At 43.7% G+C, this 26,039-nt stretch overlaps 1 protein-coding gene across 2 annotated transcripts; it reads left to right on the forward strand.

Moving 5' to 3' along the window:
- The first annotated feature begins 201 nt into the window (after positions 1 to 201).
- Positions 202 to 23,693, forward strand: alpk3a (alpha-kinase 3a). Of its 2 annotated transcripts, XM_061222289.1 has the most exons (15): positions 202 to 275; positions 674 to 923; positions 2,414 to 2,446; positions 3,039 to 3,160; positions 4,478 to 4,595; positions 5,023 to 6,388; positions 13,166 to 15,443; positions 18,825 to 18,972; positions 19,427 to 19,554; positions 19,677 to 19,712; positions 19,847 to 20,121; positions 20,699 to 20,787; positions 21,786 to 22,003; positions 22,114 to 22,162; positions 22,897 to 23,693. In XM_061222289.1, the coding sequence occupies exons 2-15, from the start codon at positions 787 to 789 to the stop codon at positions 23,264 to 23,266; spliced, it is 5,367 nt and encodes a 1,788-aa protein (XP_061078273.1). In that variant the 5' UTR covers positions 202 to 275; positions 674 to 786; the 3' UTR covers positions 23,267 to 23,693. The 2 variants fall into 2 exon arrangements, with proteins under 2 accessions (XP_061078273.1, XP_061078274.1); XM_061222290.1 differs by lacking the exon at positions 2,414 to 2,446.
- The last annotated feature ends 2,346 nt before the right edge of the window (positions 23,694 to 26,039 follow it).

Genomic DNA, 26,039 nt, shown 5'->3' on the forward strand with positions numbered 1-26,039 from the left:
GTGTGACAGTGATTATTTGTATTTTCTTTTACTTTTTTTTTTTTCACAGTGCATTCATAAAGGCACACCTAGCTGCAGACATGGGTCTGAGGACTAGTTTTGGAATATGTGATGTACACTTGTGCCTATTTGCGGGGCTGCTATAAATAGAGCACCCAATCCTACCCTCTATCTCCCAACACCCCCACACCTCCAGTTGCACATGCTCATGTCGGATTGACAATTGCAACACTGTGCACTGGGATAGCTCCAAAGGACACAGCAACTCATGACTGGTGAGATTATTGTGTGGTTATTTTTCCAAATAATAACACTTACTGACATTTTCTTTGGGACAAATTTTACACCTCATTATGAAGAATTGAAATGACAAAGGTTTGATGGTCCATTCCAATTTGGCTGTTAAAATGTGGCTCTTGTTTTTTTGGCAACTCTTCTATTTATAGATTTTCTTTGATGAAACTGATCATTTGGTTTCAATGAAATGTTTCAGGACTATACTTGAATATGTGTTACTTTCTAAATCAAAATGCTTTGCATTATGCTATATACAAGAGATTATTTTGTGTATGAGTCCTAATCTTATGTTTTATTAATTATCAATTTCCTAATTTGCCTGTCCACTCTTTCTCTGTTTGAGTATGTGTAACAGGAATCGCTGCTTCCCTTTCAGATTATACACGGAGGACAAGCGGGGGCTTTATTTTGCTGTTCAGAGAGAAGCCTGACTGGCCCCCGAGTTAAATTTCTGTGGGATTTTGCGGGATTCTGTAATTTTTCGGGAAGATGAGCTCCAGAAGGCCCCTGCTCCGTTCTTCCTCTGGGAGCGGGAGGTACGGCAGCTTCGAAGGGGACGTCGTCGCTGCGCACGGCAGCAGAGCTGACGCCCGCGGCTACCTGTACAGCACGCGGACGGAGACCAGGTACAGATACCCCCTATCCCTCCACCCCACCACTGCTGTATTGCCCACAGGCAGACAAGACTAGCTGTCGTTCCACAGACACGGGATGTTCAGTGCTCACAGGATGGTTCTATGAACACTGCACACGGCAAGCAATTATGAACCTGACTTGGGTTCATTGTACTCTGTGTCAACAACCTTTCCAAAGGCTTCATTAACAAAATTATTCCAAGAAGAAAACATTCACTGAATTTTACTATACTTTTAGCTATGCCAATTTTCCTGCCAATCACATAGAGTGTACCTTGAATTGTTAAATTAAGGTTTTTGGAATCGCTCGCAAAAAATACAACCTGAAGTGGCATCCACATTTGTAAATACAGCAACACTGTAGTTTACATGCATTTTGCACATACTGTATACCAAAACATAAATGTAAAAGTAGAGTAGGTGACGTGAAGGAAAAACCAGACACTCCTCAATGTTTCTTAGCTGAGAGCGTCATGTTACTGCGACATAAACAGTTCACATTCATCCTAATTGTCCTCTTCTGTATAATTAGCTCTTGGCATATTGCTGTAGTCAAGCAGATATAGTTGTTATAAACAAAACAGACACCCATAGATGACATTTCCCTAAAATTACAAATGTATGTATTACATAATAGCAAGCAGGTTTATAATAATTGCAACAAAGATTCACATTGTGGTGTAACTGACATAAGTGTGTATAAAAGGCTATTTTTAAATTCAGTCAGATTTAAGGCTAAGGTTAAATTCTGACTTACAGTGGGGCTGAGACGGTAGGAGGGAAATTGGGAGTGAGGGCCTGGGTTAGGCAGGGAAAGCACCCCGGCAAAGTATATGTAGAAGTTCAGTGAGTACAAACCACTTCACCCCATTTGTCCCAAAAGAACAATTTATCATGTTACACTTTAAGGAAGGTCACGTACAAGTACAGTGCAAGATATTCAGAAGCCCACTTTTGAAACACATCCATATTCCGTTGTTCTATGTACAGCATGGAAATTTATTCAAGCCCATTTGATGCTCTCTTACATTACATTAATGGCATTTAGCAGATGTTCTTATCCAGAGCGACGTACAGTTGATTACACTAAGCAGGAGACAATCCTCCCCTGGAGAAATGCAGGGTTAAGGGCCTTGCTAAAGGGTGGATCTTATTGTGGCTACAACGGGGATTGAACAGCCGACCTTGCGTGTCCCAGTCATGTACCTTAACCACTACGCTACAGGCCGCTCTTAAATTACAGTAATATTAGAAAGAGACAGAAAGTCCACAGACACGTGTCATCACGTGAAAAATGACCTCCTTGAACTCAAAACTCCCATGTTATTACTGATATGTTGATCCTTCTCTACTTTGAGAATACAGTTGATTGATTTAAGGGCACATGGCAGTCAGGCTGGAATGATACATGTTGGCCAAACTAAAAGGGTCCTGGTCCCAATGCTTCACAAGCTGCTCCTATCTGCTCTGTCTCTGTGTAGCTACTACAGACAATTGCAGATCAAGCCATCAAGGTAATCTTACTTTAAATATGAGCTGAAGCTAACCTCTAATCTATACTAAACCTGAGAGACCTCCCTCACCCAACCATCCCCCACACCCAAACGCATAGTTCACATTTTTCTTCCAAACTGTTTATCACCATGCTGATGTGAGTACGAGAGAAGTTAATGCATGAGAAGTCAAGCAGAACATTTCCGCCCATGGGAAATGCTAATTAAAGACGCACATGTTTAAAGATAATATGGTTGATTATTGCCCTCTGTGTGCCAGCTCAGACAGCACTGAGGGTGAATTCAAGATTTTCTCAGTAATGAATGTTGTGTCTCTTGAACCATTAATAGTGAATTAACTACCCTTCTCCCTTCAGTGCAAATGACTGCTTTTAGTATTAATAGAGCAGTAACAATGATTCTGCACCATCTGTTTGATTTCACAAGTACATTCTCACATTTTAATGTACACACTTAATATATAACTATTAATGTAACTCTACTGAACTGAAGTGTTGACACAGAGATATAATACTGTGTTTGAGAACTGAGAGGCCTGGGGATGTATTTGTCCAGAGAGCTGACATGTTAAGGTTGGATCACTGTTTTACAGAAGCACTTTATGTAGTGTGATGGCTCAGTTGGCAGTGGAGACCCAGCCATCCTTTGAGACCACCTTAAAATCCAAGGCAGTGTCAGAGTCCTGTAACGTGAAGTTCACCTGTGTAGTCTCAGGTACAGTCGCCATGCTGTGTGTACTCTGAGTGTGTTTGTGTGTGTGTGTGTGTGTGTGTGTGTGTGTGTGTGTGTGTGTGTGTGCATGCATGTGTGTGTGGTTTTTATAATTTTGTATTCCTTCCTGGTAGTGTTAATGTGCAAAATAAAGTGTTACAGTAGGCTACTAATAAAATGTGTGTACATTTGTGTATGTGCTACAGGTAGGTTCCTGCACCTTGACATCAAAATGTGAAAATGCATGACTGTACTTTATTTCCTATGTGAGGAGTGCAGTGGGCTGAATAATTATCAGTGCTAATCCAACGGGGCAAAGATGAAAGGGTAATTACTGGGGAAGGGGAAATACAGTGTAACGTAAGTCAAGGGACTTTTGACAATGGGCTTTTGCACAGATGCCATTGTGAGGTTTAAAGGATCAGATTAAATTTGTAGGAATCAAAATCTACTCTTCTGTGACCGCGAGAATTAATCAACAAGGAAGCTCATTGGCTGAATTTCCAACACGTCAATACGCCCTGATGCATTCTCTCCACCAACTGATTTATGATGAGTCATTCTTTTGCCAGAAAAAAGAGCAGAGATTATCTGTTCCTGTGTGTGCTTATACTGGATTTTTTCTATTTAATGCTGACTCAACTTCACAAACTGAATTGAGTCAGCATATTTAATAGATAAAACCTATTCTCTAAGAAATACACCCACCAATATATTCTGAATAAGTACCCTTGAATAAAGTAGTTTTCTTATGTAAATGTAAGTCAATGAAGTTTATTTTTAAGAATATGAAGTATATTTAAAAAACATTTTTTATATACTTAAAGTATTTCCAGGCTGGAACTATACTTTAAGAATACCATTCATTAACTACTTCTAAATATTGCATTCTAAATTGGTATTCATGAGGTCCTGAGTTCGAATCCCAGTTGGCCGGGGCATCTCTGTGTGGAGTTTGCATGTTCTCCCCGTATTTGCGTTGGTTTCCTCCGGGTGCTCTGGTTTCCTCCCACAGTCCAAAGACATGCAGGTTAGGCTGATTGGAGAGTCTGAATTGCCCATAAGTATGAGTGTGTGAGTGAATGGTGTGTGTGCCCTGCGATGGACCAGCGACCTGTCCAGGGTGTATTCCTGCCTTTCGCCCAATGTATGACCCTGTTCAGGATAAGCGGGTTAGGATAATGAATGAATTAATGAATTGGTATTAAGTTTACTTCTGGGAAGGAAAGTGAAAGTGGACTACCTGGGATTTCATTCAGAAAAGGTGTATGTAAGGCATGCTTTCATAAACTTATTTTCTGTTCGGCTGTTTTTCTCCAGGTCACCCAAAACCTGAAGTGATATGGTACAAGGACGACATAGAAATGGACAGATACTGCGGTCTTCCAAAATATGAAATAATCTGCAATGGAAAAACCCATACACTCCAAATATACAAGTATGTACCACACTGGGAATAAAAAGTACAATTTATTTTATCTTCACATCTTGAACATTTTGACAGCACTGATACAGGTAGTTATAGATAATGAGAGTTAAGTGAGAGGATTTGGATGCATGCTCGGTGTGACATCATCAGTTAAGAACAGATTCCTGCACTTCATGGTGTCAGAAGAGGGTACTATGTAATGACCATGGATTTATGGCATAATATGATATGACATGACATGATTCCTAATCTGAATTTGAAACTACAGACTCACTAAGAAGGTGTTTAAATGTTCCCTGAGCCCATGAGCAAACACATACACACACAGGTACATTCACACATTTAAACGCACATGCATACACACACTCCCACATGATGCACATGCGCACACGCCCACACACACACACAAAGTTCTCAGGCCCTGCTCTCTTTCCAGCTGCACCCTGGAGGACGCCGCCATTTACCAGGCCTCGGCCCGCAACGGCAAGGGCATCGTGTCCTGCTCGGGCCTGCTGGAGGTGGGCGCCATGGACGAGTTCAAGATCCACCAGCGCTTCTTCAGCAAGCTGAAGCAGAAAGCCGACAGCAAGAGGAAGGACCTGGAGAACAGCCGCAGCCGGGCCGGGGAGAGCACGCCGGCCGCCGCCGCCGCCGTCGCCGAGCAACCGCGCGTCCCCGAGCAACCGCGCGTCCCCGAGCAACCGCGCGTCCCCAGCCCTGTCCGCAAGCCGCGGCTGGTCAGGTGCCCTAGCGAGCCCGGCCCCGCTCCCCCGCCGCGCCCCCAGCTCCAGCGCCCCGCCAGGGAGGACAAGCCGGTGGAGAAGCCGGTGGAGTGGCCCTCTGTCGCCGCGACGACTCCCGTCGCCAACGGCTTTGCTGCTCACCAGGAGCCCGTCAAGGAGAAGGGCAAACCCACGTTCCTGTACTTCGGCAACAAAGTGGAGATAATCAGCACGAGGCCTGCGACCAGCAGGGACAGCCCCACCAATAAGGCGCTGAAGATAAGCAAAGCGGGTAACCCCGAGCCAGCAGGGGGCAGCGCTGCCGGTTCGGGGCCGAGCATCTCCGGGAAAGAGAAAGAAGCGGGCGAGGAGGAGATGAGCCTGGCGCGGTACCTCACAGAGTTCTCCAAATCAGAGCCGTCCGGGTCCCTGCAGAATGGAGCGCCCACAGAGGAGGCCGCAAAGCTGGGGCCCGTCGCCGCCGACCAGGGGGCCAGAGGGAGAGAAACCACCAAAAACAGAGTCAGCATCCCGGCGGTGAGGGCATCGGCAGAAACACTGGGACAGAAGGGACCCGAGTCGCCCAGCACGCTCGCCTCCATGTTCTTCTCTCTCAGAGACATGCTCTTTCGGACCAAGAACAAGAACGAGGATCTGGCCTCTGCCTCAGGGGTGCTGGCGAATGGCGTAGACCCTGCACATGAGTGCAGCGCGAGGGCGGAGGGAAGGGGGGCCCCACAGGTACGCCAGCGGGAAGCGAGTGGGAAAACTGAAACCCCACAACCAGAGCCTGCGAAGGTGGCACTACCTTCAGTGCGCGTGCAAGCAAAAGACCCACTCTCGTCGAAAATACAACCTCTTGAGCTTCTCCGCAACCACGCGCCAGGGACGAGCTCGGGCTTAGAGGGCCCCTCGCCAGTTACAGTGAGGAGTAAAGCTTTGCCTGCTGTCATTGGCGGAGGCAAACTGACTGTCCCGCCCCTGAGCCCGCATGAGCCAGTGGGCATCCAGCTTCCTGCGTCTGATAGGAGCAGGAGCCCTGAGACCCCGCCCACGCCTCAGCCATCGTCAGAGACTGAGGTGAGTCCGCTGTGGTTCGCCCCCTCCCGTCACCACAGCTGAGCCAGTGCAGACTATTACACAGCGGCACAGACTATTTTTAGAGGGTATAACCCGTGTACTTCTGTGAGTGATAAAGCTAGGTTTTAGCCACACTTGGCTTAGCTGAGACAAAGCCTATGTTCTCAAAAAGTACATTCTCACTCTCACTCTCAGAACACATGTCCACACAGCTCAGAACACAACTGGCACAGGAAGGAAACTCAAGACAGAATATTTAAAATGTCTGCCAGAGAAATATCATCCTATAAAGGTTTTAGCTGTTAGCAGATAGAGGCCACGTGTGAGTAATTTATAGCAACACTTCCCCAGTATGGTTTCAGGCAAGATTGGTGCGTCAACCCACACAGGAGAAATGACAAATTGGAAGCTAATAGAAAGTATGCTCATGAAAGAATGATACACAATACGATGGCACATTCAAATGACTTTCAGTCATGCTGCAAATGAGAAAATAATGAAATGAAAAACAGAATACAGCTACAGTGTATCATCACATATTAGTTGCAAAAATGTGTTCCAAATAAAATCCAAGGAACACCCCACATCCTGGGTGACACAGTTATGTACTCAGTTATGTGCGACCCTATAGGAGTCACAATATTGGAGTCACTTTCTTTCCTGGTATTCAGTGTTAGTCTTTAGCAGGAGGGGCCATCCAGAAGCCTTCAGATATACACTGGCTCAAAAGAAAGTTTACTCCCAGTAACTGCCTTAGGGACTGCTAAAATCCCCCTTCCCTTCCATGAAGAAAGATGAAGGTTATGCTCCAGCTGTGCTCTCTCTCATTTGACTAATTAAGAAACTAGGGCATTTTTTCTATATTTGTCATTTCTTTGGAAATGGTAAAACTGCACATTCTTACTTATACCATTATTGTAGATTAACTGCTGTTTGGCACTGAGGCCTTTTTTCTGTTCTGCACAAAGCCTGGAGCAGTTCCCTCGCCTGAAACACACGTGAGGCACGTTTGAGGTGAAACCGAAACAAAGCCATTTCGGTGCCTCTAGCCTTTTTTTAAAGTCTTTTCTTGATAGAAGATTGAAGAAGTCGATGACTTGAGGAAATGGACAAAATTCCTCAATGAAAGCACTTGAAACTGTTTTTTCCAAATTCAGTGTCGGCTGACATATTGCGCATTTGCCTTTTTCTTCCTGCCATAATGAGAGGCAGAGTCAGAGAAATTGGGAAACCAGAATTTATCTTTTACGATCTGCCTCAGAGCAGCATTCCTGAGCGATTGCAGTGCGTGAATGGCAACCCACGCTGTGAGTCTGCGGAGAGCAGGACTCCTCTTGTGGAGCTTTGAGCGGTCAGCCAGCCCCTCCCCTCTCCGCATGGTCCGCATTCCACGAATCCCACAGCGCCGTGAGCACCCTGCTGCCGGTTTAGACCAGGCCAGAATCCAGAATCCAGAATCCAGAATCCTCTCCGGAATGTTCTGCTGAGAGTGAAGAGTCTGGCCTTGTAATAAATCACAAGTCCTAGTATTTTACAGCCTCTCTGACCTAGGGGTGACGACTCCTTCTGGACAGGGGTCACGCCAGCCAGCTCTGAAAGAATTTACGTGTGAGGAGCACAAGAGTCTCTCATTATATTTTTATATTTCTTTGTTACCATGGGGAAAAAAAGAATCCAAGGGACCAAGGGAAATTCCGCCAATGTTGGCAAGCCTAATCTGACCTCTTATCGCTCAGTATGGCTTTGAGTTTATCTACGTTTCAGCTCAGAAGATCGATCATTGTTTCGCTCGAGAGTTCCAGTGTGTCTCTTTGTGTAAAAGCCTTGTTGCAGTCTGAACTACACAGACATAATGGGCCCCAGAATTATTGGCACCCTTAATAAAAATTAAGAAAAAAAGGCTTCATATTATAAACAACACAGATAATAATCTACATATGTGATATAAAAGTATATATATATACTTTTATTTCAACACATTCCTGTCACACTTCAATGTTTTTTTGTTTAATCTTTTTTTTTTAAATCATAGGTGTCAAAATTATTGGCACCTTGAATTGTAAATAAAATCAAACAGCGTGAAATTGTCAATGGAATTTTACTTCATTTAGTTCATTTCAGTCTCAACTAAATGAACTATTGTGTGTCATTCCATCACTTCCTGTTTCACTAGAGCATAAAAATGAGGTAGCAAGCATGCAAAATTGCCTTTTATCCGTCAGCATCCATCAGGATCACAGTTTAAGAATAGCAGAGAATAGCTGCATCTTGGGGTAACCAAATCTCAAAAGAACCATAAAATGGCACCCCCATAACAACAAAATCTTTGGAAGGGTGGCGCGAAGAAAGCCATTACTGAGCACGATAAACAAAACCAAGCATCTCGAGTTTGCCAAATGTCATTTGAATTATGACTGCTTGATGAGTCAGATGAGTCAGATGAAACCAAAATGTAATGTTTTTTTTTGTTGTTTTTTTTTTAATACAATACAAAACAATGTGCTTATTTACAAAACAGCACATACATTTATACATTTAAAAAAAAGAAACACAAGGTGGGGAGGGATAAGGATAGAAGATAATATCATGCCATATTTAGATATATTGGTGTGATTGATAGTTACTTGGAGTTTGAAATGAATGGTAAAGGCAGGAATCAGCTCTGAATGTATAGCAGAAAAAGAGACCAGGTATTATTGGGTAGCGGTGAGTTTTTCAAGATTAGAATGGTCAGTCAGCAGAATGTAATGTTTACATACACACCTTTGGCATGTTTTGCGGCAATGTTCTGCATGGAGGAATGGTCAAAACTTCCTCCAAATGTGTTCCCTAACCTTCTAGGAAAAAGACTAATAGCCAGGGTTCATCTTTGCCCGGGGGAGTTTGCATTAAGGGGTGCTATTAATAGTGAGACTATTTATTGGAGCAATATTTATTTTACTGCCAATGCCCTAGTGGTTCTGAATAAGATTTTTGGTGCTACGTCATGTGCTCATGAAACCCAGGCCGAAGTGCTTTTGCATGGCAATAAGTGTGGCAGTGTGTACTGGACAGCCAACCGGACAGGCAAAGATTTGATTCCTAACATGGCCGTTTCTGAGCTGTCATCTTTCCTCTATCTGTTACCCTCGCATTACAACTGTGGTATGTAGAAAAGTATCAGCAAGTCAAACCTCTAGGCGGATAGGCTAAAGCAGCAGAAGACTAAATAAGTTTTTTTTTTTTTAAGAAGTCTAATAAATACCTAATAAAGTGCTCACTGAGTGCATACTGTATGTGCATGTGAGTTAACTTCTCCACAATGTCTGCTGTCTGTTCCGGCCTTGCATAGAAAGTTCATTCTGTGGTTTGTACAGAATACATGCAATACACTTTTAGCTCTGAACTAAAACTTCACACACACACACAGGTCACACCTGCACTGTTTTTGCTTCTTCTTTCTCCTTAACATGGAACTGCAACTTGACTTCCTGTGGGCCTTGTTAACTTTAGCCACAGCATGATGATGGGAAGGAGCTAAATTTGTGAGTAATGCTTCAAGTATAGTAACACATGAGTTTTGGCCTTCTGCAAAATAAGAGCTGCGGTTTTTGTTTTTTTTGGATGAAACCGTTTCCATTTGTTGACACTTTTTAAAGAGAGCTGTATTTATCTGCCGTGTGCAGCCAGACGCCAAGCAGAAGACGCCCGTTTCAGTTCTGTCTTCACAGTGAATGAAACACTGTTAATTATAGTTGCGTAAGCAGAATAATCTGCCAAGTAACATCTCATACCAATCACAATACTGATTGACTGACGATGGTCTTCAGTGAGAAAAAAAAAAAATTACACTTCAAATGTACTCCACATTCCCGTAAAATGTATCCATATTGGATTCATTTAAGCTCTGAACTTAACACAGGATACTTTACTGTGTTTTACAGGATACTACTGTACTTAACTGTAGTTTCCATATGAAGGTTTACATGTTGAGACATGTTTTAGGCACTTATAGTCTTATTGTGACTGGTCTGGAAAATTTGGCAAAGGAATGAGTGAAATCTGTATTTCGCACAGTCTGGAAAGCGCACGAGTGACCCAGAAGCTTGATGATTGGCTGAGTGCCCCAGGAGGCAATGTGGTGATGTCGCATCTGCGGTTAAACACATCCTGGGAACCGTTCGCTTGCAGATAACGCTGAAGGTGTTTCTATTGCTGTTTCTCCATTTCTGTTCTGAGGTCCTGTTAATAGGACAGAAAACATGGCATTGTGGCCTTCTGAAAGAGGAAATAGGTCACACACCTTTGTTCAACGGTGGAGTGACTGTTCTGTCAGTAAAATGAGAGTGCTGCATGACTGCGGTAATATATTATTCTCCCTCGTGTTAACAGAACGCCCACTCCTGTCACCTGGAATCCAGTCTGACACCCAGGTGCCGATAGGGGTGTGTTATGCAGGAGGGGGCGGCCAAAGCCACAAAAATCTCCTGAGAGTTCCTCTCTCTCCCTGCTGTAGGTGTGTAACCACCTCAAGGGTTCAAATACTGGGTCGAATTTCAGGCTCAGGCTTGTGTCCTCGTAACCTTGTTCTACAACTGGCTGTTGAATGGTGTTCTCTTCTGCTTTAAGTAATCCCCCCATTTTTTGGCCCATTGTACAGGCACTGGCACTGGTGTAAAGTAGCAAACCACAGATACATTACTGCACTGAATCCCCGCTTTAACTGGATGAGGAACCATCACCCTGTTATGGAACCCTGTCTGGAGAAAAACTGTTTGAATCCACATCTGTGATAGTGAAATGTTTTGAAAATACAACCCAGCCAAGCTGACTGGTCTGGGGCTGTCATAGCTATGTCAAAGTGCTTGGAAACAGCTATTAAAAGCTAGCTTAGGGGAGCAACTGATACTTTAAATAGATAGCTGGCTAATTTTGTGCAGTTGAATGTCACCTGTGTCACTATAGCAACAGTGCCTGCATTAAAGACAATCACTCACAATGAATGTCAATACTACGTAGCTAACCTATGAATTCAACCACCTTATGGAACTAATCTCTTAGGTGGTCAGACAAGCTAGATTTTCTGCGCAGTTTGCCATTTATTTGTTTCGTGCAATACTTCCCACCTCATGAGTGCTGTCTTCTGAGTTTCTGAGCACTTGGTGCGTTCCTCCCTTGGAGAGTGTGGGATTTGGTTGTTTATTTTGGACAGGGCCTTATTGAAGGTCAAGACCTTGTATGCAGGGATACCATTTCATATATGCACCTAAGAGCAGGGGTTTTCCCCACGTTCTAGAACGGTGTTCAACATGAGCAGAGTCTTTTATGACGAATAAATGGTTGTAGTTTCACCCAAAGCCTTGAAGAAAACATAAAAACAAAAAAAGAGCCTCGCGTCTGCAGGGAAAAAAGAGAGCTCCCCACCCACAACCTGCACAGTCATCCTCTCGGCCTCTTTCCGTTTCCTCACGGCACAAGCCCCACGTGCTGTTCAGTGTGACAGTGCAGCCGCCGAGCGTCTCCTCAGAATGTGGCCTAGCGCCTAATGTTGTTAATGGCCGCCATTAAGACTGATGGAAACTGAACAGTTAAGAGTTTACCGAACCACTGCGTAAACTCCTACTGCTTCACCCAGTGATAAATCCATCAACTCATGTCTCATTTCCCCTCTGTCGTGGGTGCTTGCGGTAGATAAAACAATGCTTGCCACTATTTGACTTTGCTGTCCCCCTAATCAGGAGGCAGTAGGCCACATTCTATATTATATTGCAACTTATTTACTTCCTGAATAAATAAAGTTAAGTACCTCTGCCAGGGCATGAGGTTAATTCATTTACAACGGGCAGCATGTCAGACCATTTTCCTGAATCAGTGTTCAAGCTCAGCTGAGAAAAAGAGGAACTCAGCAATGTTTTCATCAATGAACCTTTGTACACATAAAACAACAACAACAAACTGAATTGAACCTATTAAAAGAAAGAAAAACAAAGCTTTTTGTTGTTTTGTACTTTGCCTTTCACTTAATATTCTGTAAGCGCAGAAGTCATTTTCAAACAATATGTTTATGAGGCATGAAATATTGTATACACGAGTGAATTAATGGCAAAGTCCAACATTTATATAATGTTGGAATACATTTATATAAATATAATATATGATCTTATAATGCAGTGTAGAGGGAGTGCTAAATGGGAGTTTGTTGCCATCCAGCAAAACATTTTTAAAATGTTTATTTATTTTAGTTTTTCCCTAAAACTGAAATACTGTAATGAACATGAAAAAACTTTCCCTCGAGCTACACGAGGTATAAATTGTTGTCACATTGCAGCTTGCTAAGTGGCCCTTGCAAATGCTGACACACAACAAAACACATTGGAAATAATATAAAATCCACTCAGACTGAGGACTTGTTGTACCTGCACTTCAGACAATGTTTCTAAATTCCCCAAACAGTATCGAGACGACAAGATGCCATTCTTTTGTTCTCATGGCCTTGAATGTGCAAACTCCTTGCGTTACTATAATCACTATTCATGGCTACTGACACTATATGGTCGGTTTTCTCCTACCAGTCATGTTGTTTGATGGCCGTGAAATCCCATCACAGAAATGTCAAAAAAGCAAAAGTCAACAAACAACTAATACTGGACTAATTGCATTGTTACAACTTGCCAAGGTTTTGGCAACTAAAACACTAAGAATAGTAAAATGAGTACACATATTTGTGATAATTACAATAGTGGTGGTATAACCGATACAATACCATTGTGGTATAACCACGTTTGTTTGTAATTCCAGGTTACAGTGGACCGTACACAGATGAATGGGAAGAAAGCGCCTTCTAGCCAGGACCTGTCTACCAGCCAGCGTCAGCAGGAAATGCAGCCTCCTCCAGCTTCAGCAGGGCATGTCAAAGAAGCAGCTGCTGACGTGCATATATTGCATAACCTCGTCCATTCTGCCTCTGGGGCACCGACACTGAACATGCAGCTTCACGGCAATGTGTTGGACAAAATCAAGAAAAAAAGCCCAATTGGTCCAAGTACAGCGGGCCTTCACAAAATGGCTGGCCCCGAGAATGCCTCCGGGCATCCAGCTAGGCTTGCGGTCAAACCTGGCCAGGCTGAGCCACCCGTGAACACTGTGGCGGTGAAAGGCGGGGGCGTTGGTGTGGGCGCAGGGGAAATCCAAGCCGGAAAATCACGGGACAATTATGTTCCTTACGTGCAAGAGCCGGCTGAGAGGGGGGGATCAAAGACATGGGTGGGCGCATGTCTGGGAAATAAAACAAAAATGCTAACTGGCAAAGGTATGACTGAAATGCCCACTGTAGCTGAGACGCAAGCCAAGTCGGAGAGGAAAGAAATTCCCAAGCATGTAACTCAAATAAATGAAGTGCCAGGGGCGCAAGCTGAGAAAGCCAAATCATCAATGATTGTGCAAGCAAAACTTCTGGAGGGTCCGCAACCGGAAAAGGTGCTGCAGAATGTTCCAGAAGCTCTTGGAAATGTTCAAAAAGATAGAGTCACAAATGCTATGCGCACCTCTGAACCCAAACCAGAACTTGTGAGGTTTCAATTACGAGTTCCACAAGTATTGGAACGTACATGTTCGAAGACCGTTATGAAATCACAGGTTGAAAACACTTTAAAGCCCACTACTCTTTTGGCAGACAATACTCCCAAAACCCCAGTCAAAGAGCAGTCAAATTTGCCAAAAGAAGAAACAGCAGAAGATTCCACTTTTGTTATGGCAGAGAGTAACGGCAAAACAATTCTAGTGGCTCCTATCCAGAAGATTACAGAAAGAAAAAAATGCCTCTCACAGCTAAAAGAAATTCAAACGGGTGCACCGCAAGACCAAGAAGTAAAAAGTTGCAGAGAAATGGCGACTGCAAATTCCTGTGGTCAGCATAGTACAGGTAAGGCCACTGACTCTGCCCCAGCGATACATGATTCCATAGAAGGTAACAGTGGACTTAATAAAACTAATGCTGACCATCAACTTCACAGTGTCAAGCCATCAATCACAGTTTGGGCTCCGCCAAAAGTGCCCACATTTGTAGTTCCTCCGATTTCTATCACTGACACAGATGGTGCCTTGCCTGAGAACACTCAGCCCTCTAAAGAGGTTGAAGAGCTTGACTCAATAGCCACACTACTGGAAGAGGTCATGAATGACCTGGAAAGCTGCGTTATCCTATCTGCAGAGGGTAAAAAAGAGAATAATCCAACCCCCTGCTGTGTTGAGGAGGCAACACCCACCAATGATTCTGACGCACCACTGGGAATCACCACACCCGAACCAGGTGTGAAAGAAACACCTTCAAGTGTGTCTGAATCCCCTATGGAAAAGGTCCTTCCATGCGCTGATGTCATAGACACCCAACAAGACAAAGAAGAACAGCAAAAACAGCCTCATTTGGCTTCCGATACCTTCAGCAACCAGCATGTGAAGGACAAGTCAGGCTTATGCAAGTCACCTCTGCACAGTCCCACAACTCAACGTAGGGATCCAGCCAGAAACACTCCTGACATAGAAGCTTCCGGGTTACTGGCGGTTCCTGTCATTCGAGTGGACAGAGCCCCATTGGTGGAAAAGTATTCCAGGGAAGGAATCGTACGGGACGCCCTGCCGCCACCGGTGCCGTCTTGCGAGAGCAGCCCCCGGCTAACGAAGAGGGACAGCCTGACCCCCATCCCGTCCGCCACCCCAGAGGAGCTGGCCTTAGGGGCCCGGCGGAAGATCTTCGTCCCCAAATCGAAAACGGAGGAAGCAGAGTTGCCCCCTGATTTGACGGACGCCCTGGCGAAGACGGAGGACGTGCCAAAGAGGAGGATGCCCTCCCAGGAGCGGGAGGCCCCTGGCCTGTCGCCCAGCCTGACCCGCAGGCCCTCCCTCCTGCAGCTCCCCGCGGGGCAGCAGACCCCACCCTTCCCAAGACGCTCCCCGCTTCTGGCCCGCAAGAAGACAACTCCGGAGGTGCCCAAATGCCCTGAGGAGACAGTCAAGGAGCCAGACGCCGTCAAGACTGAACCCAAATTAGCAGAGAAGAACAAACCTGACCCTTTAAAAGGTAAGAAAAATTAATCTTTCAACAACTTTTAACATAACAATAAGAACCAGACATTCAGCCCAGCAATGCTTGCCGTTTCCTACCACTCTGTGGGTGAAAAAATACTTCATAATGTCTGTGAGGAATTCATCCTTTGCTAATTTCTATTTATGCCCATTTGTTCTGCTCGCCCTGAAGCATTGCCTGTAGTTCACTTTGTTAATCCCTTTAATGAATTTAAAAGCCTCAGTCAAATCACCCCTTTTAATTTACAGTGCCGTGAAAAAGTATTTGATCCCTTCCTGATTTCCTTTATTACTGCATGTGTCATACTGAATGGTTTCAGTTCTGTCGACAAAATGTAATATTAGACAAAGGGAACAGTAAAAACAAAATACTGTTTTATTAATAATTTATTTAATGAAAAAAGTTATCAAACAACTATATTAACCCCGTGATAAAGTAATTAGTTTCTTTTCAGTCAGATGTGGACTTGCTTTTGTGTTTTGGATCATTTTCTAGTTACATAACCAAATTATGGCGGCACAGATGGTGCAGTGGGTAGCACTGCCGCCTCACAGCAAGGAGGTACTGGGTTTGAATCCCCGTCGGCCGGGGCCTCTCTGTGCGGAGTTTGCATGTTCTCCCCGTGTCTGCGTGGGTTTCCTCCGGGTACTCCGGTTTCCTCCCACAGTCCAAAGACATGCAGGTTAGGCCTAATGGAGAGTCTAAATTGCCTGTAGGCATGAGGGTGTGAGTGAATGGTGCGTGTGCCCTGCGATGGACTGGCGACCTGTACAGGGTGTATTCCTGCCTTTCGCCCAATGTATGCTGGGATAGGCTCCAGCGACCCTGATCAGGATAAGCGGGTTCGGATGGATGGATGGATGGATGGATGGATGGATGGATGGATGGATGGATGGATGGATGGATGGATGGATGGATGGATGGATGGATGGATGGATGGATGGATGGATGGATGGATGGATGGATGGATGGATGGATGGATGGATGGATGGATGGATGGATGGATGGATGGATGGATGGATGGATGGATGGATGGATGGATGGATGGATGGATGGATGGATGGATGGATGGATGGATGGATGGATGGATGGATGGATGGATGGATGGATGGATGGATGGATGGATGGATGGATGGATGGATGGATGGATGGATGGATGGATGGATGGATGGATGGATGGATGGATGGATGGATGGATGGATGGATGGATGGATGGATGGATGGATGGATGGATGGATGGATGGATGGATGGATGGATGGATGGATGGATGGATGGATGGATGGATGGATGGATGGATGGATGGATGGATGGATGGATGGATGGATGGATGGATGGATGGATGGATGGATGGATGGATGGATGGATGGATGGATGGATGGATGGATGGATGGATGGATGGATGGATGGATGGATGGATGGATGGATGGATGGATGGATGGATGGATGGATGGATGGATGGATGGATGGATGGATGGATGGATGGATGGATGGATGGATGGATGGATGGATGGATGGATGGATGGATGGATGGATGGATGGATGGATGGATGGATGGATGGATGGATGGATGGATGGATGGATGGATGGATGGATGGATGGATGGATGGATGGATGGATGGATGGATGGATGGATGGATGGATGGATGGATGGATGGATGGATGGATGGATGGATGGATGGATGGATGGATGGATGGATGGATGGATGGATGGATGGATGGATGGATGGATGGATGGATGGATGGATGGATGGATGGATGGATGGATGGATGGATGGATGGATGGATGGATGGATGGATGGATGGATGGATGGATGGATGGATGGATGGATGGATGGATGGATGGATGGATGGATGGATGGATGGATGGATGGATGGATGGATGGATGGATGGATGGATGGATGGATGGATGGATGGATGGATGGATGGATGGATGGATGGATGGATGGATGGATGGATGGATGGATGGATGGATGGATGGATGGATGGATGGATGGATGGATGGATGGATGGATGGATGGATGGATGGATGGATGGATGGATGGATGGATGGATGGATGGATGGATGGATGGATGGATGGATGGATGGATGGATGGATGGATGGATGGATGCTTCACCTCATGGACAGATCACCAGTCATTCTCCTTAAGGATTCATGGCTCTTTCAATAATGGCAAGTTGTCCAGGTCCAAAGGTAGAAAAGCACCATCACACTACCACCACCATGTTAGACATTTGGTATGATGTCCATTCTGTGAAATGCTGAATTTGCTAATGCCAGACATAATGGGACCCAGATCATTCAAAAAGTCCCAATTTGTCCATGGAACATTATCCCAAAGTGCTTGGGGATCATGCAGGTGCTTTCTGCAATTGTTAAGTGAGCATTGATGATTCTCTTGGTCAGCAGTGGTTTTCACCTTGTTGCTCTTTTCTCATTAATCCCTTCTTGACATTAGGTGCTGAGGCTGAGGCAGTCTTTGCAGGTCTTTGAATGTTCTGGGATCGTATGTGACTTCCTGGATGAATTGTCACTGGGTCTTTGGAACAGTTTTGGCAGGTCGGCCACACTTGGGAAGATTCAACACTGTTTGGTGTGTTCTTCATTTGGAGAAATGCTTTGTAACCCTTTTCAAACTGATATATTTAAAAAACGTTCTCATCTCTTCACTAATTTTCTTTGATCATGGCATACCAAGCCTCATTTGTCTGTCTGAAAAAAAGTCTGTCTGTCGACAATTCCTCCACAGTCCAGAAGTAAGGGGAGAAGTTTCATGATAAGGGCCTTATGTATAAACAAAATGCAGCTCTGAAACCACTCAGTGTGAAGAATATGCCAAAATAGCAGAAATCAGGAAGGGACATAATCAAATTATGTGGGTGCTTAGCCTCATGTATAAACAAAATGCAGTGTCACTCTCTTCTTTTTGTTAAGGAGGGCCACCCAACTTTATCATGCAGTACACAATGGTGAGTGCGGTATCCATCCCCAGTAATGAAGCGAAAGGCGCTGAGATAGACAATGTGTTTTGTGTTCCCTTTTGCGTGTTTGGTTCCCTTTGTCTGGTACTACATTTTGACTAAAGCTCTGAAACCACTCAGTGTGAAGAATATGCCAAAATAGCGGAAATCAGGAAGGGGCAAATACTTTTTCATGGCACTGTACATTTTACCTAAAAAAACCAATTGAAACTATCAATCTGACCTAGATATGGGAGCAAAACAAACAAATCAAATTATGTGGGTGCTTAGCCTCTTTGAAGACTCACGGTGACATTGGCACATTTTTATCTTTGACGCTATTAGAGGAAGGGGTACGTCCCAGAAATAATAAACTCAGAAAAATTTAACAGATGACTCTCCATCTCTCACCAGCTCCTCAGGTGATCCGTAAGATAAGGGCAGAGGCCTTCCCAGACAACGTTGGGCACCTGAAGCTGTGCTGCCAGTTCTTCAACGTTGTCAGTGACTCAACGATCACATGGTGCCGAGATGAAGCTGAGATAGTGGAGGTGACCAGAAGGTACAGTAGCCTCAAGGGTCCACGTGTTTACCATGTCATCACCATCCTTTGCATCATCCTGGTATATCATCCAATCTATTTAGGCTATTTTGAAGGCTAGATGCTATGCATTTGTTTCGAAATGCCATTAGTTAAGCATTAGACTGCACTCCGAATAAAAAGTTGTGCGTGACAGAGATGAACAACCTGTAATTGTATCTGAGAGCACATCGCTCTCGTTTTTATGTTGCTAGCGGAAACCGCAGCTGTAGCACGGAGAGATGAAGCCGTGGGCAGGCTGATTAGATGTTGTAAAATGACACCGCCTGATTTCACAATCGCTAGCATTGCCGTTCTCATTTTTTCTCTATATCCATTTCGCTTGTTGCCTCAGCAAACAGCGCCTGCCTTTGGGAGACCCCTTGTGGCCAAATTCAGCTATGGCATTTCAGCTCCGCAATGTTATATTTTCCAGCGCGGGGGACGAGAGTCAGGTGGCTCTGGCCATCGTCCAGGTCTCGAGCATGGACTGCGGTGTTTACAGCTGCTCAATCAAGAACGAATATGGAACGGACTCCGCGGACTTCTTCCTCAGCGCAGCCAGTAGGTCAAAGCCTCTCAAGTGCAGGCATACTGTACAGTGCATCTAGAATTTCATAACAACACAATCCTCAAGTGCTTGACCTCATGCTAATTTGTGCTTCTGTCTCTATCCTCGTCTTCAGTACTTTCCGGGTTCGTCTTGCGAGCAGATTTAGAAGGTAAGCGCTTGGACCGTGTTTACTGGTGTTGAAAAGTTGGTCGTATTTCAGATGACGTTTAAATCCGCGCAGATGGCCGCTGGCACGGCAGTGGCTGATCACGGCGGTTTCTCTGGGTCTTGTATCCTGTGCAGTGGGCCAAGAGATCGAGATGACCCCTTTGCTCTTCACCAAAGGCCTGGCGGACTCGGGGCACTGGGGAAACAGGTTTTTTGGGCGCATCATGATTACAGAGTCACACGTTGGGGATGGGTGGACGCGCAAGGCCTGCAGGGCCAAAGTCATATATGGGCTGGAGCCTGCATTTGAGTCAGGGAGCACCTGCGTTCTCAAGGTGCGGAACCCCATCAGCTATGGAAAAAAGGATGAGAACAACCTTGTGGAGAGAAACCTGGAGATCACCCAACAGGTGAGCACTGCATTGGTCACAATAATAATTAGCCATTTAGTACACATTCTCACAATAATTTGGCATTTAGTACACACTAACATTATACTAATTTGGCATTTCATACACTCTTATTATAATAATTTGGCATTTAGTACACTCTTATTATAATAATTTGGCATTTAGTACACACTCTTATATGAAGCAATTTCCAATGCCACTCTGAAGCAAGAATCCATTTAAACATATGAATATTTGCTGAAGCAATTCAGGTTATGTTCATTGCTCTAGGGGACAAACTCAGAGCCACATCTAAAATAGCTATTCAAATCCTAAATAAGTATTGACAAAGAGTGTATGAAAACGTACTTCCCTTTCTTTTTATATACGTAAGCATTTTTTCTAGAATATGAATCAGTCAATCTCCTTTTGAGTATTTGAGTAGGAGAAGTCATGCTCACTTTAAATGTATTCATCCTATGTGTTCATTTTGTATGACAATATTACATTTACCGTAATAATAGTTGTGTAGATGTGCATTGCTCAACCAGTCATTTTTAAAAGTGTTTTTAGGCGTGCTCTCCTCCTCTCTCCTCAGGAATGTAAAGTTCAAAACATGATAAGGGAGTACTGCAAGGTCTTCTCAGCAGAGGCCAGGGTAGCTGGGAACTTTGGCCCAGTTCTGGAGTAAGTGCGCTGGTTGTGATGGCGATGCCCTTTTGGTATCAGTAACGTCTGAGGCAATGAGTACTAAGTTAACATGACTCACAACAAGATCTTAAATATCATATTGAAATTGCCCCTTTGGATTGTTGATTCATTAGAAAGTTTTGAATAGATTTGTTAATGTCCTTTTATAAAGAACTAATTCATTTAATTTACAGTGCCCTCTTAATGTTTTGGACAAAGACACATCATTTATTTATTTGCCTCTGTATTCCACAATTTGAGATTTGTGATAAAAAATCACATGTGGTTAAAGTGCACATTGTTAGATTTTAATAAGGGTCACTTTTATAAATTTCACCATGTAGCAATTTCAGCAGTCCCCGGATTTCAGGGCACCATAATGTTTGGGACGCAGCTGTGGAGGTCTGCCTTAGCCTGCCAGTCCCTCTGTGATCAGTACACAAGTGCTCTCTTCTTAATTATGTGCCAAAAGTTGATTTTGTTAAGCAAAATCTTATTCCTGTTTATCAGTCTCATAAAGGCTTCTTTGTTCTTTGACTTTCATTTGCACGACTTTGGTCCTCATGTTAATAAACAGCAATAATAGTTTCCAAAGGTGATCGAAAGACTAGGTGCTGAGAGCTCTCTTATACCTGCATTAAGGAGGCAATTAAACACACCTGAGCAATTACAAACACCTGTGAAGCCATGTGTCCCAAATTACAGTGCCCGGAAGTGGGGGGACCAGACACATTAACCACATGTTACCTGTGTGATTCCAATTCTAAAACTGTGGAAAATCGAAATGAGACTGTCCGAAACATTATGGAGGGCACTATGTTTATGTTCATTTCGAAATGCACTATTCTACAAGAGTAGAATTTAAGAACTTACAAATTCAATGTCATTCATCTCTCTCTCTCTCTCTCTCTCTCTCTCTCTCTCTCTCTCTATCTGTCTCCACCCTCACTGTCTTCCCCCCCCCCCCCCCCACTCCCCATTGGTGGACATTACAGGGTGATTCCTCTGTATCTGATGTACCAGCCTGCAAATACCATCCCGTACGCGACAGCAGAAGCTGACTTGAAGGGGGTGTTCTTGAAGCATTGCTTGATGGACGCCACAGGGCGGCTAATCACAAGGACTGGGTCTGAGGTGGAGCAGATGTGCTGCACCTTTCAGCACTGGATCCACCAGTGGACCAATGGCAACCTGCTCCTCACTCAGCTGGAAGGTGAGGCCTGCAGTCACACAGTGGTCTGGCAGAGAATAGCACTCGAAAACCCAAAACGCTGATCTGACTGACTGCTGAAAAATTACCCATCTCTCTCTTTCACATTGCAGGTGTGGATGGGAAGGTCACCAATGTTGGAGTTTCCACCAAATTGAAGGGGTGTGTAAATAAATATATTTTTGGACGTCTGTCCATTTATCCCACCAACCTGCATATATTGCACCTGTACTCGTTTTCCAAGCAAGCTTTAATCACAAGCCAATAATTATCTATGCTACATTAGGATGTCAGAAGAAATTACAGAGGGTGGGCTGTGTGGTGCAGTAAGGCACCATGTAATCGCATTCTCAGATGGCATGCCCTCACTTTTCTGCCAGAATACAAAAAGATTTGGCTGGCAAAGGAACCGTGCAATGAATCATTTCCAGTTCTTTATTTTGCATTAATTTGCATTTAGACAAATTGTTTTTAAAACCATTCACTTTGTGGAAATGCAACGGTCCAGCTTTTGAAACTTAATATCAATAATTTCTCCAGCATATAATACATATTTGGCAAGTCACGCAAAATGAACAGTCCCTATCTTAAAGCCTCATGAATTCATGCTAAAGGAAACATACAATAGCTCCTTCAGCCTTGGTATTTTTCATATATTGCATTACTTCATTTACAAACCTAACACACCAGGTCATCTAGAACAAGCTTTGTAGCCATTTGTAAAAACCTGAAGCAACTCACTTAACGTACCTTGCAACCAAAGAGCCACACATCCAGAGTTAAAATTCCTAATTCCCAAAGCATTACATTACAATACCATGGTGTACTGGAATGTACATGGCGTGGCTGTTCTGTCCTCTGCTTCCTGTACAATCAACAAGCTCTCTTTGTTGCAGGTACCAGGGTCTCTCGGACAAAGCCACTCCCAAGGTGTTCGAGCAGTTTGTCATGCAGCACCAGTGCAACGACTACTGCAGTCTCCTGGGCCTGAGGTCACTCAAGGTCATGGAGTCCCTGGCGCAGCCTACCAAGGCCAAGGGCTCCAGGAGCCCCATGCTGAATCGGAGGGGCTCTCCCAGCCCGCAGCTGCTGAGAAGGGGGGGGGCCAGCCCCCAGATGATGAGAAAGGGGGGGACCAGTCCCCAGACTCCCCGGAAGGTCTCATCCAGCCCCAGGTTGACCAGGAGGTCGACCGAGACAGGGGACGGTAAACCCACGATGACGAATAAGACCGTGGAGGTCCCCAAAGTGGCCAGTACGAGTTGATAGGGCATTGAAGGAAGGATATGGAGAACATTGAAATGAATGGCCTCTTTCTGACTGAGACTTCTGCCATGAGTAAAACTACTATTACTCTCATATGACAACTACACCTTTCTTTCTGAGCTGAGCTCACAATATTTTTCCTTTTGATATTTAGTTTGGTTTGAGTCAGGAGCTGGTCTGCATCTCCTGCCCCAAACTGTGACTGACAGAGGTGCTATCTCCATCAGAGAATCATTTTGGGTTTTTAAGATCAAGGAAAATCAGGGAACCAGTTCTCACGTGTATTGCTTTTACACATATCTGTGTGCTATTTGAAGATGGACTTCAAAAAACGTTTTTTAAAGCAGGCGAAGATTGTAATCGGGCCTGTCCAGTATGGTGTTAATGACTTGTGTGTTGAACATGTGTGCATTTGAGAATAAAATAATCCCACATGAGTCTTCCAGACCTGACAGAAGTGGGACCACTGTTTATTTGGTGAACAGTCATTTTTTCATTGGTTTTTGCATGATCACAGCAGCATTAAAAAAAACAGAAAGGGATGCCACCTAGTTCCTATGTATGTCCTTCATCTCCGGTGGGGCACATGGGCACATAGAGCTGCCCCATTACTTTATTCAGCATCTCACAATAGACCCATCTGGGATGGTTTTATGAAGTTACCTGATGGCCTGCTCTGATTACACTGAATGGTTCTGATGGGTAAAGCCAACCCAGTCTCTGGCTACACACAACAAAGGGAAAGTTCTGCTGTTGACCGGTGATGCAAAACAGGAAGGGTTCACATCAGCAAACAAAATGACTAAAAATGTAAAAAGGATTTTGGGTCACTGTGTGGACTCCCTGGAGTTTTTTTTTTTTTCGGGCACATTTGGAAACCGCAGGTTATATTTGTTTTCTATATACAGTATATACAGAACAAAGAGAATAAGAGTCAAATTACTCGTATTATTTCACTGTATAAAGTTTAGGCACAAGTGTTCCACTTTATGGAAGAAATCTGAAATTTGTGGTTTGACATTAGCAACTTAGCCAAAGTGATGTTTACAACTGATATTGCAAGTGGAAAATTACCACCTGTGTGTGTCTGAGTGTTAGCTTTTTTTTTCTCTACAGTTTTCTTCTACAGTTATTTGGCTGTTGTAAATGCCTTTTTGGCTATTTGTTTTATTAAATGAATATGTACATAGTAACATCTCATAATTACCGTTACCTTTGCATAATTTTTGGTATGTATACAGTCTCATATGTATGCTCCTATCTTTGAGCTCTGAATGATTTCATGCATTTTATTTAATATGAATTTTTTTTCATTGAAGTGTATAAATCATTGTAAGGATGTATCTTTACAAAATTACTGATATCTGAACATAATATGTTATATGTTTGCTCATCTTTGTGCTTAGAATGATTTTATCTGTACTGTACACCAGGGATCAGCAAATCACAGCCCTTGAGGTCCACGGACTGCTGGTTTTCCACCCTCCCTTTACCTGGAAGTCAGGTGTGAAGACAGTCTGGCCAATTGGTAGAACTAATTGTTCAGTTTATTACCTGGAAGAAAAGTTATCTCATTTTTTCAGAATGAGAGACTGAATCCAAAATATAAATGGAAATATATTCATGTTTTTTACATATTCATATTATTTCTGTATTTAAAGCTATCTGTTCTTATCACTTCGGATGCGATATATTCTTGGCCGCACGTTGATATCGCGGCGCTGTTCTGAGATAAATGAATGACGTCCTTACAGTGCGGATTCCTTAACTATTCGAAATCGCCTGGGCTCCGACGCACGTTTGGGTAAGTCTATCTAGATAATTATTTTACTATTAACGGGTCCTCGAATGATATTTATGTTGTTGAGATATTCCCACAATATTTTCAATAAAATTGCCTGTAGTTTAATCAGTTACTCCGATGTATTATTGTTATTTTGAATGCTCCAATTGTTCGTTTTTTATGTGGGAAAATTACAGGTAAACGGGTTAATGTCTCTGCATGTCTGTTTCTCAACGTCCTGCCCCAAACTGTGACTGACAGAGGTACTATCTCCATCAGAGAACGTCGTAGCCAGCTATCACATTACGGTTTAAATTATCACCGTCATTAATAGTATTGACAATTTGTATTCACGTTTGATTCATGAAGGTTTAGACATAAAATGTATTATTGTTGCTCTTATTTCACTGCTGTTGTAAAAGCAATAAGTAGCGCCAATGCCAATCGTTTATTGACATAGGCCTAACTTACTGTCATTCAGACATCTTGGTATATGTTCCTTTATTTTCCATTAATATATTATTATTGTTGTTGTTGTTGTTGTTGTTGTTAACTTGCCCATATTATGTAGTTGCCCAGCTAAGTACTTAAATAATAGAGCAGTTTACACAATAATTATATTATACAATATTTACACCCATGTTACCTTAAATTATATGAATGTACAGAAAATACATTTACTTATTGTTCTGTTTTTTCTTTGTTTAGTACAATAATGACTGCAATGCCAGGCATTACAGTATAATTAGGCACACAGTATAATTAGTACTTGGTTACTTTCATAAATTTCATAACTAATGTTACTTTGATATCTCCAGGTGATCAGCATGTGGAGGCGTGTATATTTTCTGCCAGGTAGGCTACAGATGTACTTCCGAAGAGGTCTGTGAAGTCCTTGGCAAAACAATACCAGTACTTCAGGAGACCGAGCTGTTGTGAAAATCCCAGGAGATCAGCAGTTACAGAAATACTCGTACCTTCCCGTCTGGC

This window comes from Conger conger, chromosome 15 (assembly GCF_963514075.1).
Source record: "Conger conger chromosome 15, fConCon1.1, whole genome shotgun sequence".
Lineage (NCBI taxonomy): Eukaryota > Metazoa > Chordata > Actinopteri > Anguilliformes > Congridae > Conger > Conger conger.